This window comes from Rhinatrema bivittatum, chromosome 5, assembly GCF_901001135.1.
Source record: "Rhinatrema bivittatum chromosome 5, aRhiBiv1.1, whole genome shotgun sequence".
Taxonomy (NCBI): Eukaryota; Metazoa; Chordata; class Amphibia; order Gymnophiona; family Rhinatrematidae; genus Rhinatrema; species Rhinatrema bivittatum.
Window position 1 is genome coordinate 308,224,188 of NC_042619.1, and position 16,140 is coordinate 308,240,327.

Genomic DNA, 16,140 nt, shown 5'->3' on the forward strand with positions numbered 1-16,140 from the left:
TCTGGGTGCTGGACTCAGCAGCACAGTGAAAGCACCCCATTCCTGGACAAGGAAGTTCCAACCCAAGCCAGGCGGTGTGGGAGCCGACCTCAATGGAGCTCCGTTACCGCTGCTGGGACTATCCATGATGTCAGCGAGTCCTGTCTCCATCATGAACTGGGGGGGGGGGAGGGGGGTGTAGGCTGACATGACCTACACAATTTCAGCCAGGACACAGATTGCTTGCCTAAGCAAGATGACCAGGTAGTTGCACAACACCAGGGACAGGGTTTACTTCACTGCATCTCTGGTCTGTTAACTGCAATTTCTCTAAGGAAACAGGAGTCATAAGTTCATAGTCATAACTGAGTAAAACCAATGCCATATGTAGCAATAAGCAGGCAATATCTGTCTTTTTTGAGTGTGCTGGAGTTTCCACCTTCTGTATGGTTAAATCAATAGAAAGTCCTTCTACCATCACCTCTGGCAACTGCCCCCTTTACTGGATGAAAACTGAAAGTATGGAAGCAGAAATAGTTACATTGCTTGCCGTGGCCAATGTGACTTCCTCTGCCAGTCTCATAGGTTGCTGTGTTCAGGGAAAGGCTTAGCTTAGCAGGAACCTACAAAACAAAAACACAAGACCTTATCACGTATCTACAGTGGGCTTCCTACATCCCCACTACATGGTCCCTTGCAAAGTGATCCTTTCTAATGTCTCCACCATATGGTCATTTATCAGGTCTCTCCCACCATGGCTCCATGCCATACACCTGTTCCGTGACCTCTTACTGTATCCCTGCTACACATGACTAGGGACCTAACAGATCTGGCCCTTCCACCCTGAGATTTTCTAACTCCCTCTAGGCATTAGAGTGGTAAAGCGAGTAATATGTTTCTAAAATAAACTCAACAATCATGATCCGCCCGTTTACCACCACCAAGAACAGGCCTGCATAAACGCATATTGGGTATGAGACTTTTAAATATTACACTTACTCACATACCTGAGAATTTCTCATTTCCAGTCACTGAGATTGTCATGGGGTAGCATTGGGGGGGGAGGGTGAGCATGCTCACAGATTTACTTTCTCACACACACACACATACAGGCTCATTCGCACACACACACACACACACACACACTCACTCCTTCCCCATACACACACACTCTCATACACACATGCACACTCATTCTCTCTCCTAACCAGGTTCCTCCTTAACCACAGCAGCTTCCTTTTTCCCCAGGCCCACTGAACTAATGTTCCTCTTCCTCCTTCTGCAGCATCAGTCCCGACACAGATCGTTTCATTTTCCCTGTTCTGCCTAATGTGTTTACCATGTGGGAGGAGATAAAATGCAAAACAAATCTGGCTGGCAGCAGCCGACCCTCCCCCAGCCAGAGCAAGAGATGAATGGGGAGGCACCCAGCACAGACTCTGGGCACAGGCATAGGCTGTAGCTCACCTCCGGGGGGGGGGGGGGAGGGGGGGTGTCCCGGGCAGTGCCCCTACCCCAGCGCGGAGCGATCACTGTGCTGGGTAGCAGGAACTTCTCAGGCTGAAATGTCATCGTTCCTCCTCCCACCCGGGGCCTTTTGCTGCCCTGTGCAAAAAATTACTGTGCTTCCCCCCCCTCCCCAATTCAGTCAGTGCCTGTCCTGGACCTATCAAAGCCCGGCTCTGCCCTGCAATCTATGGGGGTCATTTTTCAAAATGCGGTAAGGCGTTTTCGCATGCGATAGGCCTTTAACGCATGTGAAAACGTGTTTATCGTATGGTGCGATGCAAATTCCAAAAATGGGCTGGGTTAGGCTCCCTGCGAAGAGTATTGCACAGCCATAATGCAGATTTTTAGTTACACCTTTTTCAAATGCATTAGGTGGTAGTGGCTGTGACCATGTGGAAAGGGTTTATCTCCATTTGCGATGTGTCCCGTACGGCTTATTTCAGAGGATTTGAAGGAAGGAAGGAGAGGGAGAGAGAGAGAGAGAGAGAGAGAGAGAGAGAGAGAGAGAGAGCACCTGGCCATGATAGCATGTCCCGTAGATAGGTATTTGTATTCCTAGGATAGGCCCACCTAGTAACTCGAGGTGGGGATTAGGTAAATGTGTAGGGGGTTAGGGGCTGCTTTGACATGCTACGTGACATCTACGAACAGAACAGTGGTCTCTTGTGAAGATTTGCTGGCCTTCGGAGTGAGGAAACTCACCCAAAGATGAGATTTGGGCAAGGGTCTCTCAACCTAGCTTGATGGACTCTCTGCCAGCAAATCTTCACAAGAGACCACTGTTCTGTTCGTACGTCTCATGTAGAATGTGAAAGCGGCCCCTAACCCCCTACACTCTTACCTAATCCCCACCTCGAGTTACTAGGTGGGCCTATCCTAGGGATACAAATACCTATCTACGGGACATGCTATTATGGCCAGGCGCTCTCGCTCTCACTCACTCACTCACTCACTCACTCTCTCTCTCTCTCTCTCTCTCTCTCTCTCTCCTGGGATCATTGAAAAACAGGTCCCCAAGTGGTTGAATGCAGGAAATACATCAGGTTTGGCACTTATCACAGAATATGAAATGGTATTGCAATGTGCACTAACTTAGCTCTTTGCACTGGTAATTATCGCAAAATGCAATAAATACTATATTAGCATAAAACACACCCCTTTTGCTATCGCATGCGGCACTTACCACATTTTGTTAAATCTAGGCCTATATTTGTAAAAACTGACACACCCGCTCCCACCCCAGAACCCATGGATAAGGAAGTGTAGTAGGTACTCTAGGCAAATCTTACAGCCTTAAACACATGCCACCCTCCCCTCCCCCCATACACACACACTCCCCCATACCCTTTACACACACACAATTAAATTATGCATTTATAACAAATTTTACATGAAAAAATAACAAATTTTACATGAAAAAAACATTCAAGAGTACAGCTTTCTAAGGCAAAAATATCACTTACAACAAGCACATTATATTTACATGCACTCCTGTGGTGCCAGCCAGAAAACTGCATGTTGGGTGTGAGCTTGGCCCTCAGAAAGCCATGAACAAACAGAATTACCATTACAATATAGTAAACTCCCATACCAAAACAAATCTAACAGCCTTATCTATGAAAAGGCAACACTGCACTTATTACACCAGGCCCTAGAACACCAGTAAAGCTGTTATTAGGAAACCAGGCTGCTAGAGATCCCTACACAGAAATTACATGTCAGCAAAATATCTCACCTCTGTCACATATGCAGATCACAGACAGACCCTTACCAAATACAGAATAAAGAGATCAGAAAGTATGAATGGAAACGTGCTGAGGAAAACTGAACTGGAACCCACAACAAGCCAGCCTCTACATGCAGAGCAACAATGGAAAAATAGGAATACCATTCTTCATAAAAACATTAAATAATAAAATCAAGAAATATAAAACATCAATCATAATAGTAAAATCATATTCATAAAAAGAATATTTCAAACTAATGAATAGAATATCGAAAATTTCCCAAACACCAAAATTTTTTTTAAAAATCTGATGAATAAAAAATCCAATTAAAAAATGTTCTATTCCGCCCCCCAAAAAAATAAATATTTCAAAAGAGCAGAATCATCAAATTACGCCCAATAATTAAAACTAATAAGGATTTAAAAATCTGCTCTTCATACCTGGGATCTGACTTCTAGTCACCCTGAGCTTGTCGTGGTTTGGGGGAGGTAGGGCCACACAAATTTTATCTTCTCTCTCACACAGATGCACAATAACATATTCATTCTCTCATACACTCTGTCTCTCTGCCTCTCCCTCTCCCTCACCCTCACAGATACACTACATGTGTATGTGTGTGTGCGTGCCTGTGAGCCTATATGTGATACACAGGTTCTCACAGGCACACAAAGATACACAAACACAGAAGCTCTCACACAGACACACACAAACACACACATAGGATCTCACAGAGACTCACACACATACACTCACAAACAGGCTCTCAGACACACACAGACTCTTACTCATTCACACACATATATACAAGCACACACACACATATGGTCTCCTGTTATCATCGGGCCGTGGTGGGATGAGCTCCACCATGGTCCCACAGGCCTCCTATGCTTTCTTCAGGATGTGGGGGGATGAGCTCCACCATGGTCCCGCAGGCCTCCTGTGCTTTCTTCAGGATGTGGGGGGATGAGCTCCACCATGGTCCCGCAGGCCTCCTGTGCTTTCTTCAGGATGTGGGGGGATGAGCTCCACCATGGTCCCGCAGGCCTCCTGTGCTTTTTTCGGGATGTGGTGGGATGAGCTCCACCGTGGCCCCATGGGCCTTCTGCTGTCTCCAGGCCATGGAGGTCGGACATCTCCGGGTATGAGCATGCGTGTGCGCATGCCCGCGCACAGCTTCTGCTCCCTTCCCCCAAGCAGAATAATCCCTCTGCTAACAGGCATATTGTGAAGCAATGCAAAACCCTGCATTCAGACCCTGTCGAGCAGGGATCCCCAAACTTTTCAAAGGAAGGGCCATATAGAAAAATTAAAATCACCAGGGCAGCCTCTATCAATTGTGTAGTCTGAGCACCTCTTCTCCCCACCTGCTGCTGGTTAAAAAAACCAAAACAAAAAAAAACTTTTCCTTTGCAGGCCAAATCTGGCCATGTGAAAGAAAGTTTTGTCAGGCTGGCCAAATAAGCTTTGCAGGCTGGATTTGGCCCCCGGGTTATAGTTTAGGAACCCATTCTGTAGAGCAAATTTGTTGTATCAGAACATCACTCACGGCAACAATCTTACCCATGAAAAAAGCAGCACTGCAAACATTACCTAGAACATCAACGCATCAACCTACTGAGAAAACAAGCCATACTGCTACATATTCCGATACAGAAACAACAGGCTCGCAGAATCTCTCTTCTCAGTCACACAGAACACCTGATGGCAAATTAGAAACTGGAAACATGCAGACAAAAACTGAAATAATAACCCTGAGAAGTCACACTCTGCATGCTGTGAAACATTAGAGAGAGAGACACGTTTCTTCCTAGCCTAGGCAAAATACAAAAATATAAGAGGCACACATTCCCAAGCTGCCATCTTCTAATTATTAAACTGAAAATACATTTTTTCTCTACGTGTGTGTCTTGGAATTTGATTTTTCTAATTGCATTGGTCCCAGTCTTTTGCCTGTCTTCCTCTTGTCTGTCTTCTCTTAACTTCCCAGGTCTCCAAATCTCTGCTATCCACCCAATCCCTTCTCAATTTCCAAATCCCTATTCTCCCCACCCAGTCTCCAAGTTCCTGCTGTCCCTCTAATCCCTGCTCAATCTCCCAATCCTCATTACTCCCCACCCAGTTTCTCTCTCTGAGTTTCTACTCTCCCCCTAATCCTTAAAGCCCTTCAAGCTCCAGGAGGGGCGCCTGATAGCAGACTTGGGACACAGGCCCCATATACCCAGAGCTAACGACGCCCCTGCTGCCGTGTCCTTACCCCATGACGCCCCAGGATTCTCCTGTGGAAATGTGCCTCATCATTAGGGTCATTGTAAAGTGGTTTCTTTCTTCCTGTGATCCAATGGCCCCCCCCTATCTAAAAGCTCCCAGCTCTCTGAGTTTGAGCCACACGTCCTCTCCCCTAACTTTTTTGCTGCCCTGTGCGAACAATGACTGTGCTGCTCCCCCCCCCCTGTTCATTCATTGACTGTCCCGGGCTCACCCAAAAAAATCCCAGCTCCTTCCAGTGATACAAACTTTAAAACCTGACATCACCACCCCCTCCCCCGGCGAACCTTATAGCCTTATTCAACGCCCCCCCGACTTCTCCCCTTGGCCCACTCCACACACAGAGTTAAGAATTATGCATTTATAACAACATGTTACTTGAAAAATATCAAAGTACAGTATTCTGAGGTAAAAATATCACTTACATTATATTTACATGCACTGCTGTAAAGCCAACCAGAAATCCCTGCAAAAAAAAGACACTTGGACCCCATATGGTATTAGGCCTATTGTGATGTGTGCTGGGCGAGGGCTTGACCCTCTGAAAGCCCAAATACACTAATACACTTTCTATTAAGAGAAATGGGCGGCCTCCCCAGCACAGATGTGCGGGCACCGCAAGTAACCGGGCACCCGATGCACCCGTGCTGACGGCCGCCCCCCCGCGCCGCAGCCCACGACGTACCTGAGTGGGAAGAGGCCCGATCCCCTCGGGGTGCCGGCATCAATGGCACTGGCCTTGTGCTGTGGCGCACAAGTGATTCGCTTCCCTCTCGGTTTGCCCGACGTCAGGGGCAGCCACATCAAAGTGCGCCACGACACAGGGCCACTAGATTGGCCAGAGGGGAGCGCCTTTCACTGACATTGGGGGAGGTGGCCGGCCGATTACTTAAATCCCGCTGGCACCCTCGTCAGCCTCTTTTCCTCCTGCCCCCGAGCGGAGCCGTTTCCCCACCCGTTTCCCCCCTCACTTGCATAGTTAGAGAATTCTGTTAGATAGGGGGTAACATTTGTATGTTATATCTGTCGCAGCAGCAACCAAGTCCAGGAGTGCCTTTGTAAATGCTGAAGTATTAGAAGGAAGCTCGGAGGTGCCGATATGTTTGTGAGAGGCCTTGGGGCCCTCACCCTTGCCACGAATGACCCGGTGGACGGGATACGGTAGCGGGCTTGCTTTGTGGCAGTCCGAGCCAGGATTCCATCCAGTTCTTGGAGGTCACGACGCCTGTTCCAGGGCCTTGCTTGGCGTGAGACCACATGGTTCTGCTTGGGTGGACGCAAGAGTATCGGCACCTGCCCAGCCGCGATTTCATATGCATTATTGAACGGGCTCGGCACTTATTTAGACTCCCATGTTAGGGATTCTAATAAACAGCTGCGGCCTTTGCACCCAAGCTCTGTGTGGTGTTTTCTTTGTGTGTAACAAGGGGAGCCCAGCGGAGTTGGCTGGGGTGGGGGGCAGATAAGAGCACATGGGTGTCCTGACTGCCCGGTTATACTTCACCTCAGTCATACATGCAGAAAATAAACAGACCCTCACCAAATACAGAATAGAGCAACCATAAAGTAGAAATATAAAAGTGACAAAACCTGAACTGGAAACCACAAGAAGCCTCACTCTCTATGTAGTGCAACAATAAAAAACTAGAACCATCACTATTTCTCAAACATCAAACAATAAAATCAAGAAATAAAATAAATACATAATCATTATAGTAAAAACATACTAATAGTATTCCAAAAACAGAATACAAATAAAAGATCGAATAATTAAAAACCTACATACAATTTTTTTTAATGTCCCAAATACCAATAAAATATTTCAGAACAGAAGACACATTAAATAACACCTGAAAAATAAAACTAAAAGGATTTTAAAAATTCATGCTCTCCATACCTGGGAACTTTTGATTTCCAGTCACCTTGAGATTGTCAGGGGTTAGTGGGAGTGGGATGCATAAACTTTCTCCTCTCTTTTTTTATATGTACACACATTCTCTCTCTCTTACTCACTCACATCCACTCAAATGCCAGGCAGACTCCCATTCTCACATGTGTGCACACACCACACATCCATCCTAGGCAGCCTCCCATTCACACACACACATGCAGACCAGGCAGTCATGGTCCACAGGTCATTCCTCCTCTGCTGCTGCTGCTGCCTCCAGCCTTTACTGTCTTCATTGGGGAGAGCAGCCATTCTGCAGCTTGCAAGATAAGAATACAGGAAGTGCTAGCACAGTAAACTACCTTGGGGCCAGCACCCAAGAAGGAGCTGCATGTCGGGTGCCTACCACTGCCAACAGGATGGAGCCCACCAGTGGCTGCCTGGGCCTTCTGTTTTTTCCACTGCCTGTGGAATGGGGTCCACCGGCAGCCCCACAGGCTTCCTGCTTCTTTTGCTGCCGGTGGGATGGAGTCCACTGACGGCTGCATGGGCCTCCTGCTTCTTCCACTGCCAGTAGGATGGGGTCAACCGGCGGTGGCATGGGCCTCTACTTGCTCCTGACGCCACTCCCCTGGGTGTGCCAGCCTATGGCGCCAGGCCTGCCTCTCCCTTTATACCATGCTGTGTGATCCCTTACTCAACACATCGTTCCCCTCTCCCATTCTCTCTGATCTCATTTTTTTCCCCTAATTTTTTTACTCTTTTTTTCTTCCTGTTGTATTCCTTCTTTCAAAGGGTATGGTGGCATGGGTCAGAGACAGGCTCTGAGGCCTTGTGACCTCAAAGAGATTCAGCTCTGAGACCCAGAACTTCTGTCACACAAGCCCCCATGAACAATCTGGTCTGTTAGCAGATATCGCTGAGGACCTAGAACCCACTGCTGGTGAGTCAGTAACCTAAAACCAAGGCCAGGAGCAGCAAAGATCGAGGCCTTTTAGGAACCCAGGTCAGGGCTCTGGGATATGGTTCATGTGATGTACAATCATGAGGTAGAATAGTAGGATTGGGCATTATATAGTAAAAAGATACATCCCCCCCCCGCACCCCCACCCCTTACCTTTGCAGGAACATGATATTGGGATACAGGACTCCCCCTTAAACTGCAACGATCTACAAGGAAATCCAAAACACAGACAAAGGGATTTGGGGATTAGGATCCTTGAGGTAAAAATGAGTCTCACTGCTGTGTGTCTTTCAGCTTCTCCCATCTCCTCCTTCCCTCTTATGTCCTATCTCTAGGTCAGATGAATTAAGCATTCTCTGTTGCATTTATAGAAAAACAAACTTAGGCAAATCGGAACTCTCAAGCAGCTAGGTATGAAGTGAGAAACAGACTACATATCTGAGTCCTCCCTACATAGCCTCTGCTTCCTGCCCCTTCCTCCCTCATACCTGGGTACAGGGGTGGGGTCAATTTTCAAAAAATGTTTAAAAGGAAACTTTTGCATTTAAGAACATAAATTGGCCTGTTTGAAAATTTACTAGAACTGAGTGCCTAAACTTAAGCTTCTAGTTTCACTAGGATCCTTAATTTAGGTGCCTAAAAGTGGGTAGCTACATGGGTGGAGTGAGAGCAGGGAAAAAAATATTAGGATTTTATCACTGATTTTCAGCAGTAAATACCTAACTTAGGGGCCTAAGTCTAGGCAAATGCATAGAAGGCCTAAATTTATCCAAAAATAGCTTCTTCCTGCCGCACCGGCTCCTGCTCACATCCTAAATTTCGGGCAGGGCCTGTACAAGGGTATTAGGTGCCCTAGGTGAACCTTCTGCCTTGTGCCCGCCCCCCCCCCCGGCCCCAATCTCATTCACTCAGACAGGCCCCCTTCTCTTGTAAACACTTAGCTACCTTGTTTCATTCACACAGGCTCCCTCCCTCTCTCCCACCAACACCATTGCTCTCTCATACACACACAATCCCTCTCAGTCATACAGACACAAACAGACTCTGCTTCTCTTGGCCGTGAGCAGGATGGGCACTGCCTCAAGGCCCGCCGAGTGTCTGCATTTCTCAGCCGCGAGCAAATGCAGACAACCCCCTAGTTCACCTATTGGACGCGCTGGCCCTGATTTTGGGACTCTGCATTTAATATAGGTCTCTCAGTGATTCACTTAGGTGCCTAAGTTTTCGGCTGAAAATTGTTTCTAAGTTTAAATTAAGGTTTGCAAGTCAACTGCTTAGATTTAGGATAGGAACATTGGTTTCTTACCTGATAATTTTTGTTTCTGTAGTACCACGGATCAGTTCAGACTCCTGGGTTCCCCCCCCCCCCCTAGCAGATGGAGACAGAAGTTTTCAAAACAAAACTCTGCCTTATATAGGATGGTGCCACCTACAGTCCGGCAGTATTACTCAAAAAACCACCATAACTACGTACAATAACCCTTCAACAAGAAAAAGAAATAACCGGTTCACTTAACCCTCCTAGGAACTGAACCTGTAGAACCACTTGAGGATGGTCAATCCAATTTCTGCAGATCTGAAAACAAATCAATCAATAACTGAGCGGACTCTCCCTTACTTCCATGCGTTCCCTGGGTGGGACTCTGGACTGATCCGTGGTACTACAAGAACGAAAATTATCAGGTAAGAAACTAATTTTCCTTTCCCTGTATGTACCCGGATCAGTCCAGACTCCTGGGATGTACCAGAGCTTTCTTACCTGAGATGGGATCTGGAGAGGCCCGCTCTAAGCACTGCTTCTCCAAAACCTCCTTCACCCGGTGCCTGAACATCTGTAGTGTCTGGCAAAGGTATGCAAAGACTTCCAAGTCGCCGTCCTGTGGTGAGACCATTTGACACTCCGCCCAAGAAGCCACCTGCGAACGGGTAGAATGAGCCTGAAGACCAAACAGTACAGGCTTACCACGCAGCAAATATGCCCAGCCTATAGCCTCTTTCAACCAGCGCAAAATCATAGCTTTAGATGCCATATTTCCTTGTTTCGGACCAGCCCACAGCACAAAAAGATGATCCGTCACATGAAACGCGTTAGTAACTTCCAGATAATGCAACAATGCCCGATGAACATCCAGCTTCCGTAAGTCTTTAGACATAGGGTCTGACCAGTCCAAAACGGGAAATGACGGAAGCTCCACTGACTGATTCACGTGAAAAGCAGACACCACCTTCGGAAGAAAGGAAGGAACCATCCGCAAGGACACAACAGAATCCGAAATTCTCAGAAACCGCTCCCTACAGGATAGAGCTTGGACCTCCAATACCCTGCAAGCAGATGTGATAGTGATAAGGAAAATCTCCTTTAACGTGAGATCATTTATTGTAGCCATTTTCAGAGGCTCAAAGGGTGCCGTACACAGAGCCGAGAGAACCAAGTTCAGATTCCAAGAAGGACAAGGGTGCCTGATCGGGGGACGTAAATGCTTTACCCCCTTTAGGCAACGAGCCACATAGGGGTGAACAGCCAATGCCACGCCTTGAATAGAACCATGCAAACAACAAAGAGCTGCCACCTGAACCCTCAGGGAACTACTCGATAAGCCCTTGGCGAGTCCGGATTGTAAGAAATCTAAAATATACAACACCAAAGACCCCAAGATTCAAAGATTCTCCACACGCGCACATACGCGAGGTTGGTGGATGTCTTGCGCGACCGGAGAAGTGTTGCCACCACAGTGTTCGAATACCCTTTGCTCCTCAGGTGGCACCTCTCAAAAGCCATGCCACTAGACAAAAGCGATCGACCTCTTCCAAACACATGGGCCCTTGATGGAGAAGGTCCGGGAGCAGTGGCAACCGCAGGGGACCCGCCACTGCCAGATTGACCAGGTCCGCAAACCAAGGCCGTCTCGGCCACTCTGGAGCTATGAGGATGACTTCTGCTGGGTGTATCTCCACTCTCCTGAGCACTTTGCCTATCAGCGGCCAAGGAGGGAAGACGTACAGCAGCACATCGGTCAGCCAGGACAGCCCCAGGGCATCTACCCCTTCTGCTCCTGTTTCTCTGCGGCATCCGAAGAAGCGCGGAGCCTTGGCGTTCTGAAACGTTGCCATGAGATCTAGGCAGGGTATGCCCCACGTGTCGCATATGAGCTGGAAAGGTTCGTCTGTGAGCTCCCATTTCCTGGGATCTCGGGTGTGCCGACTGAGAAAGTCCGCCTGAACGTTGTCAACTCCTGCTATGGGAGACGCTGCAATACTTACTAAATGCTTCTCCACCCAGCTGATCAGCTGCCGGGCTTCCGTGGCCACTGGCTGGCTCTTGGTTCCCCCTTGGCGATTGATATAAGCCACCATGGTCGCATTGTCAGAAAGAATTCTGAGTGACTTCCCCTGGAGGAGAGGGCGGAACGCTTGCAACGCTAACCACACTGCCCTGGTTTCCCAATGATTGATCGACCACCGAGATTCTTCCTGGGACCATTGTACCTGCACCAACTTCCTCAGGCAAACCGCTCCCCAACTGGAGAGGCTGGCGTCCATGGTCATCACTGTCCATTCAGGCATCTCCAGGGGAACTCCTCGGGATAAATTGTCCGAGATAAGCCACCAATCGAGACTGGAGCGCGCCGTATCCATAAGAGGAAGAGGTAAATGAAACTGTTCGGAGACTGGATTCCAATGCAAAAGCAATGCTGACTGTAAAGGACACATATGAGCAAAGACCCAGTGCACCAGCTCCAGGTGGAAGTCAAATAATCCCACACTCTGGGGAGACAGTTGGCCAATAAGTCCCACACTTGTCCTTGTAGCTTGACAATTCGGTCCGAGGTAAGGAACACTCTCCCCTGTTGAGTGTCGAATAGAGCTCCTAAAAACTCCAAAGACTGGGTGGGCACCAGTCGACTCTTGGCTAAGTTGATCACCCAACCCAGTGATCGCAGGAGTTGAAGCACTTTGCGAATTGCCAACTGGCCAAGCGACTTCGACTTTGCCTGAATTAGCCAGTCGTCCAGGAACCCCTCTCTGCGTAGATGAGCCGCCACCACAACTATTACCTTGGTAAACATTCTGGGCGTGGTGGCAAGACCGAAGGGCAAAGCTCAAAACTGAAAATGGCGACCCATCACCGAGAACCTCAGAAACGTCTGGTGGTCGGCCAGAATGCCTATGTGAAGATACGCTTCCGTTAGTTCCAGTGACGCCAGAAACTCTCCTTTTCTTACCGAGGCAATGATTGACCGTAACATCTCCATGCGAAAACGTGGCACCCTGAGGCAGCGGTTTACGTGCTTCAAATCCAGAATGGGTCGGAAGGACCCCTCTTTTTTAGGGACTTCGAAGTAAATGGAATAGCCCTTTTCGCTGCTCTGCCTGAGGAACTGGGGTGATGGTGCCGAGTTGCAGAAGGCATTGCAAGGTATCTTGTACTGCCTGTCGTTTCTCTTCGTAACCGCATGGGGAGACCAGAAACCGCTCCAGAAGGCGGTGTGCAAAATCTAAAGCATAGCCTTGATTTATTACAGTAAGGACCCACTGGTCCGACGTCACCTTGACCCATTCCTCGTAAAACAGGGACAATCTGCCCCCAACAGCTGGAACCGAGGAATGGGTCGGCGTCCCTTCATTGGGAAGACTTGGCCCCAGATGCGGACTGGGTAGCCCCAGTTCTGCCAAAGTGTCGGCCATGAAAGGGCTGAGAACAGGACTGTTGGCAACCGGACACTTGCCGAAAGGAAGAAGCTGGAGCTCTGGATGGATGAAATCTCCGATTCCCTCTGAATCGAGACCATGAAGAAAAGGAGACCCTCGACTTGGGCCTATCCTCTGGCAGTCGGTGAACCTTGTTCTCCCCCAGGGATTGAATCATATCCTCGAGGTCCTTGCCAAAAAGCAATTTACCCTTGAAAGGCAACGACCCAGCTGAGCCTTGTAGGAAATATCCGCCGACCAGTTTCTTAACCACAGGAGCCGTCGAGCCGAGACTGCCGACACCATGGATCTGGCCGAAGTCCGTAACAGATCATAAAGTTCATCCACACTATAAGCGATCAAAGCTTCCAGATGCCCTGCTTGCTGTGCTTCTGCATCGAAGAGACCAGCATTAGCCTGTGACTGCTGAACCCAGTGAAGACCCGCTCGCAAGGCAAAATTGCTGCACTTAGCTGCCCGCACTCCCAGTGCCGAGACTTAAAAATTTTTCTTGAGCTGCAGCTCCAACTTTCTATCCTGCAGGTCCTTCAGGGCTGTAGCACCCGAACTGGGATTGTGGTCTTTTTGGTGACTGCGGACACCGCTGCGTCCACCTTGGGCACCCGCAATATGTCAATTGCTTCCTCTGGAAGAGGATATAGCTTATCCATAGCCTTGCTAACTTTCAATCCCAGATCCAGGGTATCCCATTCTCTCTATATAGCAAGTCCGTGGCAGAAAAATGAAAAGGAAAGAAAGTAGCCGTGCCCCTCAGACCCAACACTGGCGGCCCATCTATGCCTAGCTCTCCGAGTATGACAGGGATAAGTGGAGCCAACTCCTCCATCCTAAACAGACGGACCACCTTAGGGTCATCTCCTTCCACAATATAAGAGCCTCGTGCTGGATCCTGTGGATGTTGATCAGGGTCTGTATCCACCCTTATTGGAGGCTTGCCCTGCGGGTCCTGGTCCCCTGGGTCCGCATCCTGACCCTTGGAATCAGTATCAGTCTGATGAGCCCCTGTACGCAAAGGGCGCTTAGCTTTGGAGGACCCAGAGACTCCCTTAGACTTAGACCGCTTTCGAGAAAGAGACTTAAGACCACTAGAGGAAGTTTTACCCCCAGGCTGCAGCTTCCCTTCCCTCCTGGCTTTAAAAGCCTTATGGAGAAAAATTCCAAGGAGAAGGAGGAAGAGGAGGAGGAGTCAGAAGCCCCCTGGGGCTATCCTCTGTTGCAGGTGAGAGAGGCTGTAAAGGTTTGCTCCCTCCAGGAAACCCTGGCTGAGGAGAGAAAGGAGGGAACAGATCTGCCTCAGCTGATCTCAGTGCAGCTAACACTGAAGGAACCTGGGCAGCCTTGCTTTTAACCATTTTCGCAGCCCCGGAAGATCCTTCCCCCCAGGAAGACACGCCGAGCACAGCCCCTCCGGAGAAAGACACGCGCGGGCCAAGCCACATGCGCTGCACGCAGATGAGCACGGCATCGGGCAGCGGGCCTGAGAAAGCTAAAATTCAATTCTGTAAAAAAATAGAAAAATAATCGCGGTCCACCCAAGCGACGAGTCAGGGAGGGAAGAGAGCCGCAGCACTAATGATACTGACAGAAAATGAAAGAAAATCAACCCCCTTTTTTTTTTTTTTTTAAAGACTTGCCCAGCAGTGGTCCACGGTCCTGATTCGTCAGGATGGAGTGAACTGGGCTCCCCGGTGTCGCACCCAGAGCTGCTAGCTTGGAACAAGAGGGCCCTCAACCCTGTAATGCAGCTGCCGCAACAGCCAGTGGGGGAAGGTCCCTTCAGGACCTTACAAACCTCCTGGGAGGCTCAGGACAGAAACTGCTCCTTTTTTTTTTTTTTTTTTTTAAATCAAAGTAAAAAAGTTTTACTGACCGAAAACTCTCTAAAACTCACAGAACTCACTACTCTAACTCCACTAAGCAATCAGCACAGACTGTAGGCCTTGCACCTCCACCATCTGCTGGAGACAGAGAAATACTGCCGGACTGTAGGTGGCACCATCCTATATAAGGCAGAGTTTTGTTTTGAAAACTTCTCTGTCTCCATCTGCTGGGGGGGCAAAACCCAGGAGTCTGGACTGATCCAGGTACGTACAGGGAACCTAAATTAGGTGCCTAGTGTTGAACATCAGGGCCAATCACCTTACCTTCTTTTCCCCACCCTAACTCAGCCCCACAGCTGCCCACATTTTAGGGATCTAAGTTTACGTGCCTAGTGAAATTAAGTACCTAAATTTAGCCACTCAGCCCTAGTCAGTATGCAAAGATGTTGATTTTGTTGCCTAAAACCCAAAGTTAGGCATCTAAACCCTTTGAAAATTAACCCCATAGCCTCTTCCCCTACCCTCAACCTGCATACGTAACCTCTTCCTCCTGTCCCCCCTCATCTGAGTGTACATCCTCTTCCTTTGTTCTCCCACTCCCACCTAAACCCATAGTCTCATCCTCCTGCACTCCCCCTTCCCTCTTACCTGAGTAGATATCCTCTTCCTCCTGCTTTTGGCTTGGAATGAATTTGTTCACTTTTATTACACAGGGTGGTGCTTCATAGGTATCTTCGGTCTCCACCACTTCCTGAAATTCGCCCTAATCAGAGAAAAGGAGAGAGAGAGATAGAGAGAGAGTGAGAGATTCATTTGAAGGAGGCTCACTGCAGATCCGCAGACACCTCCTGAGCAAACTGAACCAGTACACCACAAAGAGAAGCGTGCCATTTATATGCAAGGTCTGCAAAGTACTTTAGAATACAGTTTTTTGGAAAGGTGTTACAAGATAATCAGTTCTTGTTGGTCGCAGCCCTCGTTTATGGCGTTTTCATGTAGATTTTCAATCCTGATGATTTCTTAGGGACACAAACTGTGACACCAGAAAATAACTGCAGGGTCCATCCACTGTTTTCATTCTTCACTCCTCTTGCAATACCACAGACTCAGCTTGATCTGATTTTTCATTCACTTCCCCACCATCTCTGTGCTCATCCCAGGCTTTTTAAAAATTCTGATACCCATTTCTGCCTCAACCCATCTGAAGGATGCTCTATGCATCTATCACACTTTCTATAAAAAAACAATTCCTTATGGTACTTCTGAACTGACCCCTTC

General features: G+C 48.4%; 1 protein-coding gene across 1 annotated transcript in view; it reads right to left on the reverse strand.

Moving 5' to 3' along the window:
- Window positions 1-16,140, reverse strand: part of SH2D6 (SH2 domain containing 6) — a 152,446-nt gene that overhangs the window by 90,411 nt on the left and 45,895 nt on the right. The window contains exons 5-7 of the mRNA XM_029604282.1: window positions 15,511-15,625; window positions 8,486-8,538; window positions 521-602 (exon numbers count right to left, since the gene is read on the reverse strand). Of these exons, the coding sequence (XP_029460142.1) occupies window positions 521-602; window positions 8,486-8,538; window positions 15,511-15,625 (250 nt within the window). The remainder of the gene's footprint in view (window positions 1-520; window positions 603-8,485; window positions 8,539-15,510; window positions 15,626-16,140) is intronic.